The sequence below is a fragment of the Ostrinia nubilalis genome, chromosome 6 (assembly GCF_963855985.1).
Source record: "Ostrinia nubilalis chromosome 6, ilOstNubi1.1, whole genome shotgun sequence".
Taxonomy (NCBI): Eukaryota; Metazoa; Arthropoda; class Insecta; order Lepidoptera; family Crambidae; genus Ostrinia; species Ostrinia nubilalis.
Window position 1 is genome coordinate 10,682,050 of NC_087093.1, and position 16,159 is coordinate 10,698,208.

At 36.5% G+C, this 16,159-nt stretch overlaps 1 protein-coding gene across 2 annotated transcripts; it reads left to right on the forward strand.

The window, feature by feature from the left end:
• The first annotated feature begins 1,628 nt into the window (after positions 1-1,628).
• LOC135072603 (non-lysosomal glucosylceramidase) lies at positions 1,629-14,975 on the forward strand. Of its 2 annotated transcripts, none has more exons than XM_063966593.1 (17): positions 1,629-1,973; positions 2,065-2,153; positions 2,285-2,465; positions 2,795-2,957; positions 3,197-3,323; positions 3,412-3,711; positions 3,796-3,919; positions 4,006-4,131; positions 4,245-4,355; positions 4,882-4,996; positions 5,076-5,205; positions 5,562-5,703; positions 7,293-7,688; positions 10,954-11,169; positions 11,275-11,425; positions 12,035-12,264; positions 14,886-14,975. In XM_063966593.1, the coding sequence occupies exons 1-16, from the start codon at positions 1,807-1,809 to the stop codon at positions 12,188-12,190; spliced, it is 2,694 nt and encodes an 897-aa protein (XP_063822663.1). In that variant the 5' UTR covers positions 1,629-1,806; the 3' UTR covers positions 12,191-12,264; positions 14,886-14,975. The 2 variants fall into 2 exon arrangements, with proteins under 2 accessions (XP_063822663.1, XP_063822664.1); XM_063966594.1 differs by having other exon boundaries at positions 7,467-7,688.
• Positions 14,976-16,159: the final 1,184 nt, after the last annotated feature.

Sequence of the window (16,159 nt, forward strand, 5' to 3'; positions counted from 1 at the left end):
CAAGTTTGAGTAATTGAAATGCTGTAAAAGCGATTTATATTATATTAATACCTCTTTAACTTGATCATCTATTTGAAGAACAAGAAATGCAAGTGGAGTTCTTAGAATCGTTTTCTAGTTCTGAATGAAGTGATAAGTTATAAGTATGATACTTAATAAAATTATTTACAGTAATTTATTTACTTATTTAAAATCTTTATTGCGCACATAAAAAAAAACAGTGGTACAACAGGCGAGCTTAATGCCATGTGGCATTCTCTTCCAGCTAACCAGAAAAGTAATATACGGTTTATTTATTTTTCAAGACATGTTCCTATGTTAAAAACCCGATGTATAACAACATTCTTCATACACATACCTAAAATGTATAGGTAGGCATTCGTACTTCATGTTCATTAGAAAGAAAGAAAAATATTTATTCGATGCAAGTAGGATTAATAGTAGATGCATTAATATTAGTCATAAATAAAAATTAAACAGTATCAAGATCATTTAATCCAATTTCCCCAGTATTGCACTCAACAAAGTTTATTTTCCCCATTTGCCATGAGTTTCTGGTACACCTATAGGTACCGTTCCACGTATTTCGAAATTACAACTGTCAAGTTTCGCCCCTATGGACCTAGTATGGTATCGTGATGAGGTATCGTGTCAACCCCAAAAGACTAAAATAGATACCTACTACTAAGACCCACTTAATTTGCGGCGCTTCAGTAATTCTACTGATGCACTACCCCGGTTTGTATGTGGTAGATGAGAGAGTCCCTACAAGTGTGTCTACGCACAGGCAGGTTGCATTCTACGTTTAAATGATATGACGTTTAAATAGGTCGCGCGGCAAGTTTTGATATGATCAACAAACACAAGCAAATATTTATATCTGTTTAGGCTCACTGCGCTGATACTCATACATTTTATCAAGTCAAGAGTAAGGTAGCTGTCTAGTGTAATCCATACTTTCTAATCTGTAATGTATGAACTTGAATGTGCAATGTAGGTCTAGACAAGTGGCACTTTTTGTTCGAATTCGTTTGAATCCGTTCACGAAGCAAAAAAACTTGAATCCGTTCACGAAACGATGCGCGATGTTGTAACACCAGTCTTCATACAAAAAAATGGCCTTTCGACATTACAACTGTCGAACTGTCACGTATTGCCACGCTGGGCCCTAAAAATTTTAAACTGCAATGCTATTGGATGACGAACGAAAATCAGCTTTTTGACAAATCTGTATCGCGGTATCGTTTTGTTTGACAGCTAGTTCAAACGATGCTGAAACGTAAACGTCGAGCAACTGCGCCTTTACGCGAAAGCTGACTTATAAGGTTACTTTTTTTCTAACGCAATTAAAACGATTACGAACATTTGCTATTTTTTAGTAATTTTAGTTTCAAAAAAACCTGTTCGGACTGTACTAGAAAGTGAAAATTTTGTTTTTTCTTTGTTAGCGCGTGAACCGTGATACCGAATTACACCGAGTACCGATAAGTACATCAACTGAATTGAAAATGGAGCGTGAATCGCGCGCGTATGGATTTTATAGTAATATCGATTGTCGATAAATTGGACATGAATCCCTAAAACATAGAGTTTTTCCTTCAGCTGTCAGCTGTCACTGTCACTGTCAGTCAGTCAGACGATGTCTTTTTTCGGCGCTGGCCGAAGACTGAAGCGAGAAATTCATTTTGCGTTTTTAATTCTGACTGAGTTAAGTTGTTCTGCGGTTAAGTTGTGACATTAACAAAGTCCCAAATTCCCAATCTTGTCATTACACTGGATACAAAAGACACCTAAAGTGAACTCATCATGGAAATGGAAACAGTTGGGGACCTAGGGGAACAAGGCTATGAATTCGATAAACCTCCAAATAATGGGTTGAAACTGAAATTAAATCATCAGTTTCCAGTACAATCTAAACAAATCATTAGACCAAGACCAAATCAGATCATCGAAATGATGCCACTTACAGCAAGGTGAGTTAAGGTTATATTTTATAAAACAGACATATTAATTTTAAATTGATTATAAAGATGTTGAATAAACATTTATAAAATTTTGTTTCAGATATGTTAAATACTACATTGGTAAGAGGCTAAACAAAAAACGTCCTATCATGGATTACATAAATATGATTTCTGCACAAAGAATGTATGGTAAGAGTTATAAGTTTTACTTCACAAACTTCAGAAGCAGCTCTATAATCATGTTTTTAATAGAACATGCTGAGTAAACTACACAATATTATTGTCATAAAGATGTAATAAATAAACTTATGTACTGTTAGGTTGCCCAATTGGTGGTATTGGAGGTGGGACAATCGGGCGCGGCTTCAAAGGCGAGTTCTGTCGGTTCCAACTGTACCCGGGCATCTATGAGTATGTCACTATACCAGAATGTCAATTCATAGTGAACATACGGAATGATAACAAAGAAACTATTTTTCAGTCTGTTCTATCTACTTATGAGTGAGTATTGATATTTTTTTTATGATTTTTTAGACAAATTAATTAAAAAGGTGCTTCAAAAGTGTTGCTATGATCTGCAATAAGATTAACTGTAGTTAGTGGATAATTAAATTAATTATCATGTGTTTATCAGCTTTAATACTTAATTAATCAAAGGGCAAAGATAAGTAATTACATAGTTACATTTAATAACTAAACATGCAGAGAATATGAATATTACAGGGTGTGGTATGGCTATCTGGTAAATAAATACAAATAAATATATTTCTTTTATTATAATAAGTTTTTATTTTGTATAATTATCTATTATATCTAATTTTTATTTATAGAAAGCCCAAAAAAGCACCATCAACATGGGAGTGGAACTTAAATCCTGAGGACTGTGAATACACAGGTCTCTATCCTCGGGCCTGGACAACTTATGATCTCTCTAAATATGGGGTGGAATTAGTTTGCCGCCAAATTTCGCCTGTTATTCCTCATAATTACAAGGTTAATTACCTTCCTCTATTCCTCTTAATGTCTATAATATCAGTTAACAATAAAACCTATGTGTACAGTAAACAAAACATTTTATGTGAGCCATATTCATGGCACAGGGAAGTTGTAAAAACTCAGTTATGATTACTAATGATAATGGTTACGATGCTAATTTTAATTCATAATTTGCATAAACTGAAGTTTGGTTTGGCCACTTGAACTTGATTTTATTATTAACTTTTTTTTTACAGGATAGCAGTCTTCCTTGTGTAGTATTTGTTTTTTCTGCTAAAAATGTTAGCAATGAACACAGAGATGTGAGTATTACATTCACATGGACTGAGGTACTGGGAAGCACAAATAAAAAGAAAACAGCTGGTGAGTACTGTAATTTATTTTAGTTATGTACAAATAATAAACTAATCATTTTGTATTTGTAGTTATTCAAAAATACCTTTTATTCCAGCAAAGTTAGACTTGGAAAGATATTCAGAGGAGCACACAAGTGGTGTTACATTGGAGCAAAAGATAGAAGATACTCCATGCACATTTACAATATCAAAAAGGAAACTGGAAAACGAGACTATACATGAAGACTATTGTCTTTGGAATGTGTCAAAGACATCTGCTTATGTGTGGGAGTGTTTGAAGAAGAATGGCCGGCTCGAACCAGACCCTAGCCTCACGCCTCCCCCGCCAAAAGTCCCAGATAAATCAGATACTGGTGAAAAAGAAAAGAAAGAAAAACAAAAGAAGATTTACAAATGTAAGACAGGTTTTTTTCTTTTTATTGTCATACACAAGGCACAAGGATAATAGCCTAATAGGAGCTAATCTTTTTTTTTTTCAGGTGATTCAGTAGGACTTTCAAGTGTAATATCATTGGATCCTGGTGGACATGGATCTACAGAGTTTTGTCTCGCATGGGACATGCCTATTATAAAGTATAAAAAAGATAAGAAAGTACATAAAAGGTATGAGATGAATCCACGGTTAAAAATGGCATAAAAACCAAAAAGAAAGAAAGAAATATATAAAAGAGATTTTTACTTCTTTTCAGATATTATACTAAATATTTTGGTAGTGATGGAATAGCTGGTGCAAGCATAGCTGCATATGCTCTTAGGAATTATAAAAATTGGGAGAAATTACTTGCCGAGTGGCAGGATCCTATATTGACTAATAGGTGGGTATGATTACTGCTCCAATGCTCTAATATTTCTGTATCATTAATATTATTAATATCACAATATCGTCACATGAGTCTATGCTATCAATTCATTAATTATGTTTTTTCAGCAATATACCAGACTGGTTAAAAAGTGCCTTAATGAACGAGCTTTATTTTATTGCTGATGGTGGGACTATCTGGTATGATGTCCATGATGAATATCCAGATACTGATCCTAGGTAAATACAATTTGATTTTATACTGATATTAACTGTTAAAATTGTTGATGATCTTTTTACATGTCTGGTTGAATTGCTTATACGTTATCTACCTAGTCGCCATAGTACAGTCAGCGCTAAATAGTCGTGACACCTAAAGTGGCCAGAAAGTTGACAACACAACCGACATGTTGCTAACTTTTTGGCTACTTTGGGTGTCACGAACTATTTGACGCTGACTGTACAAGCTCTTCCCAGTTTTCAGGGATGGGAAACCTGTGATAGTTAAAGCCAGTAGCGGTCCGCCCCGGGTGCCAGGTATCAGGGGGTGACACAAGTCGCGCAGATTAGTACTCACTGGCGCATCTGCATGGCAAGTCTGCGGTCTATGTCATGATACGGGGGGGTGGGGGGTGCGATTGTCTTTTAATCTTTGAATCGCTAGTTCACCCCAAAATTCCTTAGGCCTTATGACGGGGGGTGATCGCCCCGGGTGCCAAGCCATGCTACGCCGCCACTGGTTAAAGCTATATTATCATTCTTTCAGACACAACTTCGGTCTGTTTGGCTACCTAGAAGGTCACGAGTATAGAATGTACAATACATATGACGTACATTTCTACGCTTCGTTCGCATTAGCTCAGCTATGGCCGAACTTGCAGGTTAGTATTAAGCTTATCTAACGTAAACAATCATAAACTAATTATACGGCTTGCTTATTTCAATTAATTCACTTTACAGGTTGTGCTGCAATACATGTTTCGAGATACAATAGGCTTAGAAACGGAAAAATCTAGACAGACCTTGTACGACGGAAAGTCTGTCAAATATAAAATCAAAGATTCAATTCCGCATGATCTTGGAGATCCAGGTATTAGTCACCATGTTTTATAGACAAGTTATTGAACTATGGTGCCATTTATGGACGAGCAAAACCATTAAAAGTAATTTAATCTGTTAGTAATATTGATAGCAAATATGTTACATTAGAGCATTTCTCAATTAAAATTGACTGAAGCAAAACAGGCCTAACTTAATTTCACAATTTAGGTAGGTAATTATGAAATTAAGTTAGGCGTGTTAGTACCTCTATTAATCAGCCAAAAAGATTGAATCGTAAAGGTGAACATTTCAGTTCCATATCGTACTGTACTTTTCTCGTACTTAGAAAGTACTTTGTAATTTCCCTTTTTTCATTCATTAACATTACGTTAACGATTCCCTCAGAGGGCCTGCCGTTCGCCAATATAAACGCCTACAACATCCACGATGTGAGCGAGTGGCGCGATCTCAACCTGAAGTTCGTTCTGCAAGTGATGCGCGACTATCGCCTGCTGCGCGCGCATTCCGCTCCGTTCACCACTGAAAGGTACACTATTCTTCATTACGGTTATATTTTAAACTGTTATTTTGCATTTTCACAATAAATTATCACTGTTACAGGATTTTGCAACAAAACACTTTTATAACGGTAAACACTTATGGAATTTACCCTCCCGACGATTCAACTCGGTTGCAAAGTCATGGTCGCGGGCAGACTACCTTTACAAGTGTTTTGTTGCAAAATCCCGTAACAGTGATAATTTATGACGGTTAGAGTAGGCGCACACCGTTGATTTTTCGTCGACCGATAGTTTAGTCGGGCTGTTGATCAGTATGGGTATTTATGGGAGTGCGCACACTACGCCGATTCGATTTGGCCGATTCTTCATACAATTTGAAATCGGGCACAACTATCGGCCAACTAAAAATCAACGGTGTGCGCCTACTCTTATATTATTTTTATTTTACAAGAACAAGTTAAGCAAGACAGACGATGGCATATTAGGTTAAACACTGGACTCTTTTGTAGTTATAACAGTATGTGCAACAGAAATGTGTGAAAAATCCAATAATTCATGAAATAACTTAATTAGGTTAAATCGTACTTGAGTTTCAGAATGCAAGGGCATCCTCCATTATTTACAGAGTAGTTTAGGTAATTTGCGCCTGTTTTTCACATAGCTGTAACTCAGAGGATGTGCAGCTACTAAAAGTAACGCCAAGAACTTTACGGTTGCACGTCCATATCACTGTACTTGGTGAATTTTGGCAAAGAGATAGGTGGGACCTAGAAGAAGGACTTAAGCTAAAGCCTGGTCCGTGAGCAGGGTTCGAAAATATCCGATATTTATTATAAATATCAAAATATCGGATATTTATGATATATATCCGATATATATCAACTTTGATATATATCAATTTTGTATGAAAGCTATACTATTATTTTATTGTATTATTTATGAATACTATTGCATATGTGTTACATAAACATGTTTTTAATGTTTTTAAAACTTAAAATCAGACAAATAAAGCATAAACATAAAATCTTCTTTTAAATACGGCAAAATCAACTAAAAAAATAAAAATCTTATGTCTAAAGTACAAATACAGTATCAAATTTTAAAAATTGATATATATCGTCAAAACCGGCTTGATATATATCGGATATATATCCGATATATATCTTGATATATATCCCTTGATATATATCCTCGAACCCTGTCCGTGAGCACGTAGAATTTTGTCCAATGACCCCAAGCTACCTATGCTTATCGCTTGCGCGTAAGAGAGTGTGCGAGCGCGACAGCAACAATTACGCGCAAGCGATAAGCATGGGTAGCTTGGGGTCATTGGACAAAATTCTACGTGCTCACGGACTAGGCTTTACCTGTTATCGCAAATAAGTTCGTTCGTTCGTTCGTTTCAGCCGGTTTCCACAAAGACCGGTCCTGCGCCGCTCGCTTCCAGGCACCTCCAGCGATAAGTACACAACGCAATACTGCAATAACGCAAATAATACCTCGTAAATATTTCACTTTGGTTTTAAAAAAAGGGTTTTCAGATCGAAATAATTTTCGAATAAACTAAGTCCTAATGGACTTAGTTTTAATAACGTCGACCGACGCTGCACTACAGGTACCGCTCCATGGCGTTCATAGACGACGTGCGCGACGGCACCGAAGACGACTTATACTCGCGCTCCACCGGCCAAGAGACAACGCCGCCGGGCTCCCCCGAGCCACCAGCGGAGGCCGAGCCCGCGCCCGCGCCGCGTCCGTACGTGGCCGATATACTAGACCTGTTGTACAGGACCACGGACCACGGGAGTGACGAAGACGACGGCGGTGACAGGACGCATCACCGAGAGACAGCGGCGGTCTGGGACGCGAATAAGTACATAGCGGACATGTATCCAGCCTGTGTGGGACTGCTCCGCCGCGCTATGCTGTGGGACCAAGATGGCGACGGTCTGATCGAAAATGGGGGGTTCCCCGATCAGACGTATGACGCGTGGGTCATGAAAGGACCGAGGTGAGTCTTGTACAAGTGAATAATTTAACATTTAAATCAAGTGTTAGTTGATTTGAATGGTATGAGACACAGACGCGTAGTGCAAGTTACGCCACGATAGCCGAACGGTGAAGGGGTCGGTGTGGCCGACTCGAGATCCGAGGAACGCGGGTTCGAATCCCACCGCCGCTCGACTATTGTGGTGAGCCCACTCGTAACACAAGCTTATTTTAGCTTACCACGAGGGGCTAACGGGACTATTAGTAATTTGTGCAATACAAATTGCTAATAACAACTGTCTACAGTATTTTTGCGCATGGGTTATGCATAGCTTATTTTTATTGCTTTATAACCTAAAAACAAGAATAACAACAAAAAATTGTTCTGAATTTGCTTGCATGTGTAAAAAATAGAAAAATTCATATCAATGAATGTATGAAACATGAACATAGAGATGATTTAATTTTTTTTTTTGTTGCCAAATATTTTTTTTTCTTTCTTTCTTTCATTCTTTCTTATTATTACAACATATCAAACATCCATTTAAGATTCATTCTGACAAGAGAAAATTTAAAATATAGTCCAAATATTTATTAAAAATGAAAAGTTATAATTTCCTGTCATGTTCCATAGAAGATTTTTGTCATAAAAATCTAACCCTATCGTGCTTTCAGTATACTGGCCTTCCCAAGTAACATTTTACTCCATTTAAGAGTTCAATAGTCGTTCACATGTACTCCACAAGCTGTGTATGTCAGCTGTATACGAGCTGTATAGCTTGCTATAATGCTTTTATAGAACCAGTTTGGGCACAAATTAGACAGCTTTAAGTTCACTATGGCTGTACATTAGCAGTATAATAGCATTATAATAGCAGTTTAAGTAGTAACATCGTACTTAAGGCTGACTTACGGCACTATATGGGACGCAGTGTGAACCATACAACGTACGTGAGGACAATAAAGAGTAACAAGTGGCTAAATGCACAGCTTTCAAAGTTATAAAGTCCGACAAAAGTACTCCAATGCTACCTAAAGTTCACGTGTGTCTTAAATTATTTCCACATTTTAATATTAGTTTGGTATTTGTACGTGAGTGCCAAGAGGGAAACAACTCGGGCGGATAATCATTAAATTTATGCAAATAATAACACGGGTTTTAAATACTTAATAATGTTAATGCCATTGGGAATGCAACTTTATCGTGAAATGTATACATATTTACAGCTAAAATATTTACGCGCCTCTGTAAAAACGCGATATTCATTTTAAAATATTTAAAACTGGCTGAGAGGAAATCTACAATTTTCAGTTTTTGATATTGGATTGGCATTATAATTATATTACGGTAATTAATTATAACATGAAACCAAAACTCAATCGCTCTATCTGCGAATTTTGTGATAAATCTGCATTAATTTTGGAGATTTATTTGGTAAATATTTTAGGTTATGTAGAACAAAATGGTGGAAATGAAATACGGCTATGTGAACTGTTATAACTCCAATTTAATGCGGTGAGCGTATATTAGGTTCACATGTGTTCTGTTAGAATGCTGTTATCTATATGAAGTTCCACATTTGTACCACTACAGCGCTAATGTCTATAAATTTATTCTAATGTGAACTTATGTACAGCTTTAAGATGTATCTAGTTCAGGTCAATTGTGTATCTTTAATTCTTTCAAATACTGAAATTTTAGAGATCCGCAATAAAAATTATTAATGTCCGTTAAATCGCCTAGCCCAGGTACTAATAGTCAAGTATGAATACCTAAAGCATCAGACGGTAGTGTTCCCGGTTTAAATTCGTTTATTATGCTTGACAATTTATTCAAAGCGGAATGAGGAATACGATTTTCAATAGCCCATGTTCTTATTTTTTTTTGCGAAAGGTTAAATAATTGTCCAAATCAAAATGGTATTCACTATCACAAGAACTGCAATCATCACACTCTGATATCTGGTATATTTTGAAGGGAAATTTCAGGTTCAGGCATAATATTTTCCTCTGCATCATGTACAGAACCACCATGAACAACTAAAAACAGGCTTGGGGAAATGTGTAATAGAATATCACATTCACATTCGTGTTCAGCTTAAAGCAAATAAGAGTAGTACTTGTGGACAAATAAACTGCTATTGATGTTAATGGACAACACATATAGTCCTTTTAACAGCCTACAATGTACATGCGAACCATTGAAACACTTTTGTACAGATAGTAAAAAAAGGTTATTTTAATTATCACAAACAAGTCCTACTACAGCTACTAGCTGTATAACAGTCTAAAACAAGTAAACATAACAGCCTTTGGCTTTATAAATGACCACGTGTGTTCTATTAAAAAGCTAGCTCTATAACATCGTACAAGTAGGCCGTTAAACAGCGGTTGCCGTATCTCTACCCTCCTATAATGCTCTTAGTCAGATGGCTGACTAAAGGATAGTTGTTAGAGTATTATAACACCAACAATCGTATAAAAGTATAACTCTACACTAGTCTACACTCCTATAAGTCCCTTAGACAGGTATAGGTGTAATTAATTGCAATAATACAGCTTATACATCACGAGTGAACTGTACTAATGCTTTAAGTACACATTGGAACTAAATGTGAACTCTTAAATGGAGTAAAATGTTACTTGGGTTGGTAACGTCGTCTCTCAAATCCCACTATATTTTGATGAAAGCGTGCCCCTTGTTCTTGCGAATAAGCCCCCATAATTATCTATAAATATATCCCAATGAGAATGTGACGTGCATCTTTAGAGACATTCTACTATGAAGATGGAAAATTCAAATCGCTATAACTTCTTAAAAAGCAAATATTTTCGATTTGTTATCGCACTTTTTATATAAATTTGCTTATATAATCAGAATATAATAAGTAAAATCCATGCGCAAAAAAATTTTTTGTTTTTGTTGACCGGTGTAATATTTAAAAAAAAAAAAAAGTGAAACCTAAAAATCAATGATACATAAAAAATGCTTTGCATATTGATGGTGTATATTTTCATAATATAGTACTGTCAATTTGTGGAACTAGACAAAACTCAGCATTGCGGCATGTCTAGATCTTCTGTGTTGTGCGTCGCTTACCACGCAGCTTATACTCGATCTAAACACTAATATTACACTGATACGTCAAAATACATTTCACAGCCCTTCACCTTCAGCAATGTATTAAGCATTACGGATAAGCTCGCTCGTCCTAGCCTAACTTTTATGTTAAAACAGATAGCTTAAAACTCCTAATCTATACTCTACAAATAAATAACTATTTCAGCGCATACTGCGGCGGTCTTTGGCTGGCTGCTGTGTCATCAGTCAAAGCGATGGCCCACATGTTAGGCCACGAGGAAGACGAGCGGGAGTTTGCGAAACTCCTGGACCAAGGCCGCAACTCGTTCGAGGACAAGCTGTGGAACGGCTCGTACTATCTGTTCGACACATGCGCGGCGAACAGCAAAGTTGTCATGTCGGACCAGTTAGCTGGCCAGTGGTAAGTTGTAACAGCTTAAAATTCCATGTAGGCTACATAATACTTCGGTGGCCTATAGCTGGCGGTCAGCCGTGTCATCAGTTAAAGCGATGGCCCACATGTTAGGCCACGAGGAAGACGAGCGGGAGTTTGGGAAACTCCTGGGCCAAGGCCGCAACTCGTTCGAGGACAAGCTGTGGAACGGCTCGTACTATCTATTCGACACGTGCGCGGCGAACAGCAAAGTTGTCATGTCGGACCAGTTAGCTGGCCAGTGGTGAGTTAACCGATTTACCAGCCCTTCTACTTTGTTTTTGCAGCAGTGAATGGGTTAATTTGGGGCCATTCATTTATTACGTAAGACGATTTAGGGGGGGGGGGGGGGGGGAGGGGGTCGACCATGTCTTATTTTTTCTTACAAGGTGATGGGAGGGAGTCTCCATAGTTCTTCTTACATAAGATAACAAAAATGTGCAAAGTTAAAATTATACTTTGAAAAAGCGCGGGCAACCGCGTGTGTATTTAGTTTTGCTCGGATGCGTATAGGTAAACGATTTCCATTTCCATGGCAAAGGATCCGCGCTACTCGCAATGCGCCTCCCGGGAATCTCCTACTTGTGTACTAGTCGTCAAACGTGTACCTATACATTTTTAATTTTTAGATTCTTACGTAATAAATATTAAACAGGGGGAGAGGGGGGAGGCCTATTCTTATTTTTCTTATAGTAGGGGGTGGGGATCAAAAACTTTTCCCTTTTACTAACGATTATGATTAAAGCTATCTAGCAGTATGATCTTCACCCACAAATTGACCAATTCCCAAGAATTTATTTTAATTTGATGAACAAGCTATTTAATGTACATAATAATAATGAACGTTTTACAGGTTCCTCCGCGCCTCAGGACTAAACGATCCAGTGTTCCCCGAAGCGAACGTCAAGAGAGCTCTCTCCACGATATTCGAGCACAACGTCATGAAGTTCAAAGACGGCAAAATGGGCGCCGTCAACGGCTACGTCACGGGCCCCAACGGGCATATTGATACGACAGCTCTGCAGAGTGAAGAGATGTGGGTCGGAGTCACGTATGGACTGGCCGCGCTTATGATATTTGAAGGTCAGTTATTCTACTTTATGGAGGCAAAAAAAGTCTTCTAATCTTTGCGTCAAAACATAGTCGTCCTGTCATTATCTCTATTATCCCTTTCATTTTCATTCATTCATTCCCTTTCACTCACTCCTTCGCGTTCCGTTCTACTTTGACGGTCAGCTTTATAGAGCTCAAAATGCAATCGTCCTTCTCCCAAGTAGCATTTTACTCCATTTAAGAGTTCAATAGTCGTTCACATGTACTCCACAAGCTGTGTATGTCAGCTGTATACGAGCTGTATAGCTTGCTATAATGCTTTTATATAACCAGTTTGGGCACAAATTAGACAGCCTTAAGTTCACTATGGCTGTACATTAGCAGTATAATAGCATTATAATAGCAGTTTAAGTAGTAACATCGTACTTAAGGCTGACTTACGGCACTATATGGGACGCAGTGTGAACCATACAACGTACGTGAGGATAATAAAGAGTAACAAGTGGCTAAATGCACAGCTTTCAAAGTTATAAAGTCCGACAAAAGTACTCCAATGCTACCTAAAGTTCACGTGTGTCTTAAATTATTTCCACATTTTAATATTAGTTTGATATTTGTACGTGAGTGCCAAGAGGGAAACAACTCGGGCGGATAATCATTAAATTTATGCAAATAATAACACGGGTTTTAAATACTTAATAATGTTAATGCCATTGGGAATGCAACTTTATCGTGAAATGTATACATATTTACAGCTAAAATATTTACGCGCCTCTGTAAAAACGCGATATTCATTTTAAAATATTTAAAACTGGCTGAGAGGAAATCTACAATTTTCAGTTTTTGATATTGGATTGGCATTATAATTATATTACGGTAATTAATTATAACATGAAACCAAAACTCAATCGCTCCATCTGCGAATTTTGTGATAAATCTGCATTAATTTTGGAGATTTATTTGGTAAATATTTTAGGTTATGTAGAACAAAATGGTGGAAATGAAATACGGCTATGTGAACTGTTATAACTCCAATTTAATGCGGTGAGCGTATATTAGGTTCACATGTGTTCTGTTAGAATGCTGTTATCTATATGAAGTTCCACATTTGTACCACTACAGCGCTAATGTCTATAAATTTATTCTAATGTGAACTTATGTACAGCTTTAAGATGTACCTAGTTCAGGTCAATTGTGTATCTTTAATTCTTTCAAATACTGAAATTTTAGAGATCCGCAATAAAAATTATTAATGTCCGTTAAATCGCCTAGCCCAGGTACTAATAGTCAAGTATGAATACCTAAAGCATCAGACGGTAGTGTTCCCGGTTTAAATTCGTTTATTATGCTTGACAATTTATTCAAAGCGGAATGAGGAATACGATTTTCAATAGCCCATGTTCTTATTTTTTTTGCGAAAGGTTAAATAATTGTTCAAATCAAAATGGTATTCACTATCACTAGAACTGCAATCATTACACTCTGATATCTGTATATTTTGAAGGGAAATTTCAGGTTCAGGCATAATATTTTCCTCTGCATCATGTACAGAACCACCATGAACAACTAAAAACAGGCTTGGGGAAATGTGTAATAGAATATCACATTCATTTTCAGCTTAAAGCAAATAAGAGTAGTACTTGTGGACAAATAAACTGCTATTGATGTTAATGGACAACACATATAGTCCTTTTAACAGCCTACAGTGTACATGCGAACCATTGAAACACTTTTATACAGATAGTAAAAAAAGGTTATTTTAATTATCACAAACAAGTCCTACTACAGCTACTAGCTGTATAACAGTCTAAAACAAGTAAACATAACAGCCTTTGGCTTTATAAATGACCACGTGTGTTCTATTAAAATGCTAGCTCTATAACATCGTACAAGTAGGCCGTTAAACAGCGATTGCCGTATCTCTACCCTCCTATAATGCTCTTAGTCAGATGGCTGACTAAAGAATAGTTGTTAGAGTATTATAACACCAACAATCGTATAAAAGTATAACTCTACACTAGTCTACACTCCTATAAGTCCCTTAGACAGGTATAGGTGTAATTAATTGCAATAATACAGCTTATACATCACGAATGAACTGTACTAATGCTTTAAGTACACATTGGAACTAAATGTGAACTCTTAAATGGAGTAAAATGTTACTTGGGCTGCTATTCGAAAATATCTCTACTATTCTTTTCGCTCACTCCTTCGCGTTCTGTTCTACTTACGGAATTACTCCACATGTATACTTTGATTTATTTTTGTAAGACACCAAAATGGACGTGCTGAGACGCTTAACGCATCTATCATTATTGTCAGCCACTTTTTTAAACTGTTTGTGCAAATGTATAAATGTATGTAACTTGATGATAGTAGTGTATCTTATCGCATATTACTCATTTACTTAACATTGATTAGATAGTATCAATATTATTATGTTATTATCGTGTCACACAAATGTTGACCAATGTAATCTTGTGTCTAGACTAGTGTACTGACATTAGTCTAATATGCATAGCTTGAAAGCTTTCTCTACATGAAATAAAATAAAGATCCTCTTTTATCATTACTTTTAAAAAAGTCACATTGTGTTTAAAAATGTGTGTAAATAAATGACTCATTCAAAACAAAGTGCATATTTTTTACAGGAATGCACGAAGAAGCGTTCGTAACCGCCGGCGGTATGTACAAATCTTTGACACAAATGGGCCTGTCATTCGAGACGCCCGAGGCTCTGTACGAGAACGGCAACCATCGGTCCATCGCGTACATGCGTCCATTGGCCATCTGGGGTCTGTACCAGGCGTTGTTGGCGAGACCGCCGCCGCCCGCGCCCCTCGCCAACGGTCAACTACACCATACCAAAGACAAAACTAAATTATAGTTAATTCTATCCTCTATAGTCTATTTACTTCGTAAAGGATGGGTACGGTGACAGCTGTCACTTTGAGCTTCCATTTTAATATTGGACTGATAGAAAACAAGCAATTTGTCATGAGTTCACATTTCCTCAATCGATTTTGAACCTTAATTACATGAAGTTCAGTATTCATAAGAAAATGTACTTTGTGGCCTGTTCTGTACTTTAACTTGCACAATAAGGTCTACTTTTGCACGGCAACTGTTACGCCCAATGTGTTGAGTGTGCACACAAAATTGTGTTCAATATTGCTTTAATGACTAATCAATTTTATCGCTAAGTGCAATTTTAACAACGAAATATCATTCCATGTGTCTTTTTCTGTGTCTAGTACTATTAGTATTATGTTTGTCTTAATATTTTTTCGTAGGTTCTAATTTATTTGCTTTATTAATAATATTACTTTTAATCCTTACCTTATACTGTGTCTCTCTTGTTATTTTGCTTGTAATTCGGAAACTCAAAACTCAACTGTCACAGTGCCTATCCTCTAAGACATAGATTTTAAGTCGACTTATGAAACCGTCGAAATTAATCGTTTCAAAGTGATAAAATTATGTAAGATTCGAAATAAGTATTATTTTTTTGACTTGCATGAATTTTATACCGCTGATTTGTCGACTATCGAATGGTCAACGGCAATTAGTGACGCCACGATAGGCTTATATTATACAATTATCGTATGGCTACTTAAACAATATGTATTGTGATATTTTTTGTATATTGAAAGAGCAAATTTTTTGTGATTTTATACTGTTTATTCTTTTATTTTTTACTTAGGTACCCGTACCAATTGTTATACCAATGAAATTGCAACGAGAGTATTGTATTAGTTACTATTTAACTTATTTTTTTTATTTATGACTAAATTTCATTGTTATTTGGAATGTAATCGCCATGAATTTTATTTAGTTTTAGTGAGGCAAATTTTGCCTGTAATTATACAATGTAAATTCAAATAAGTACTTAAGAGAAATTAATAAGTATCACTTTATTCCACTT

Excerpts from the sequence above, each read along its gene's own strand:
- LOC135072603 (XM_063966593.1), top strand. The coding sequence starts at position 1,807 with ATGGAAATGGAAACAGTTGGGGACCTAGGGGAACAAGGCTATGAATTC. Across the intron at positions 4,356-4,881 it reads TATCCAGATACTGATCCTAG|ACACAACTTCGGTCTGTTTG; the intron begins GTAAATACAATT and ends TCATTCTTTCAG. Across the intron at positions 7,689-10,953 it reads TGGGTCATGAAAGGACCGAG|CGCATACTGCGGCGGTCTTT; the intron begins GTGAGTCTTGTA and ends TAACTATTTCAG.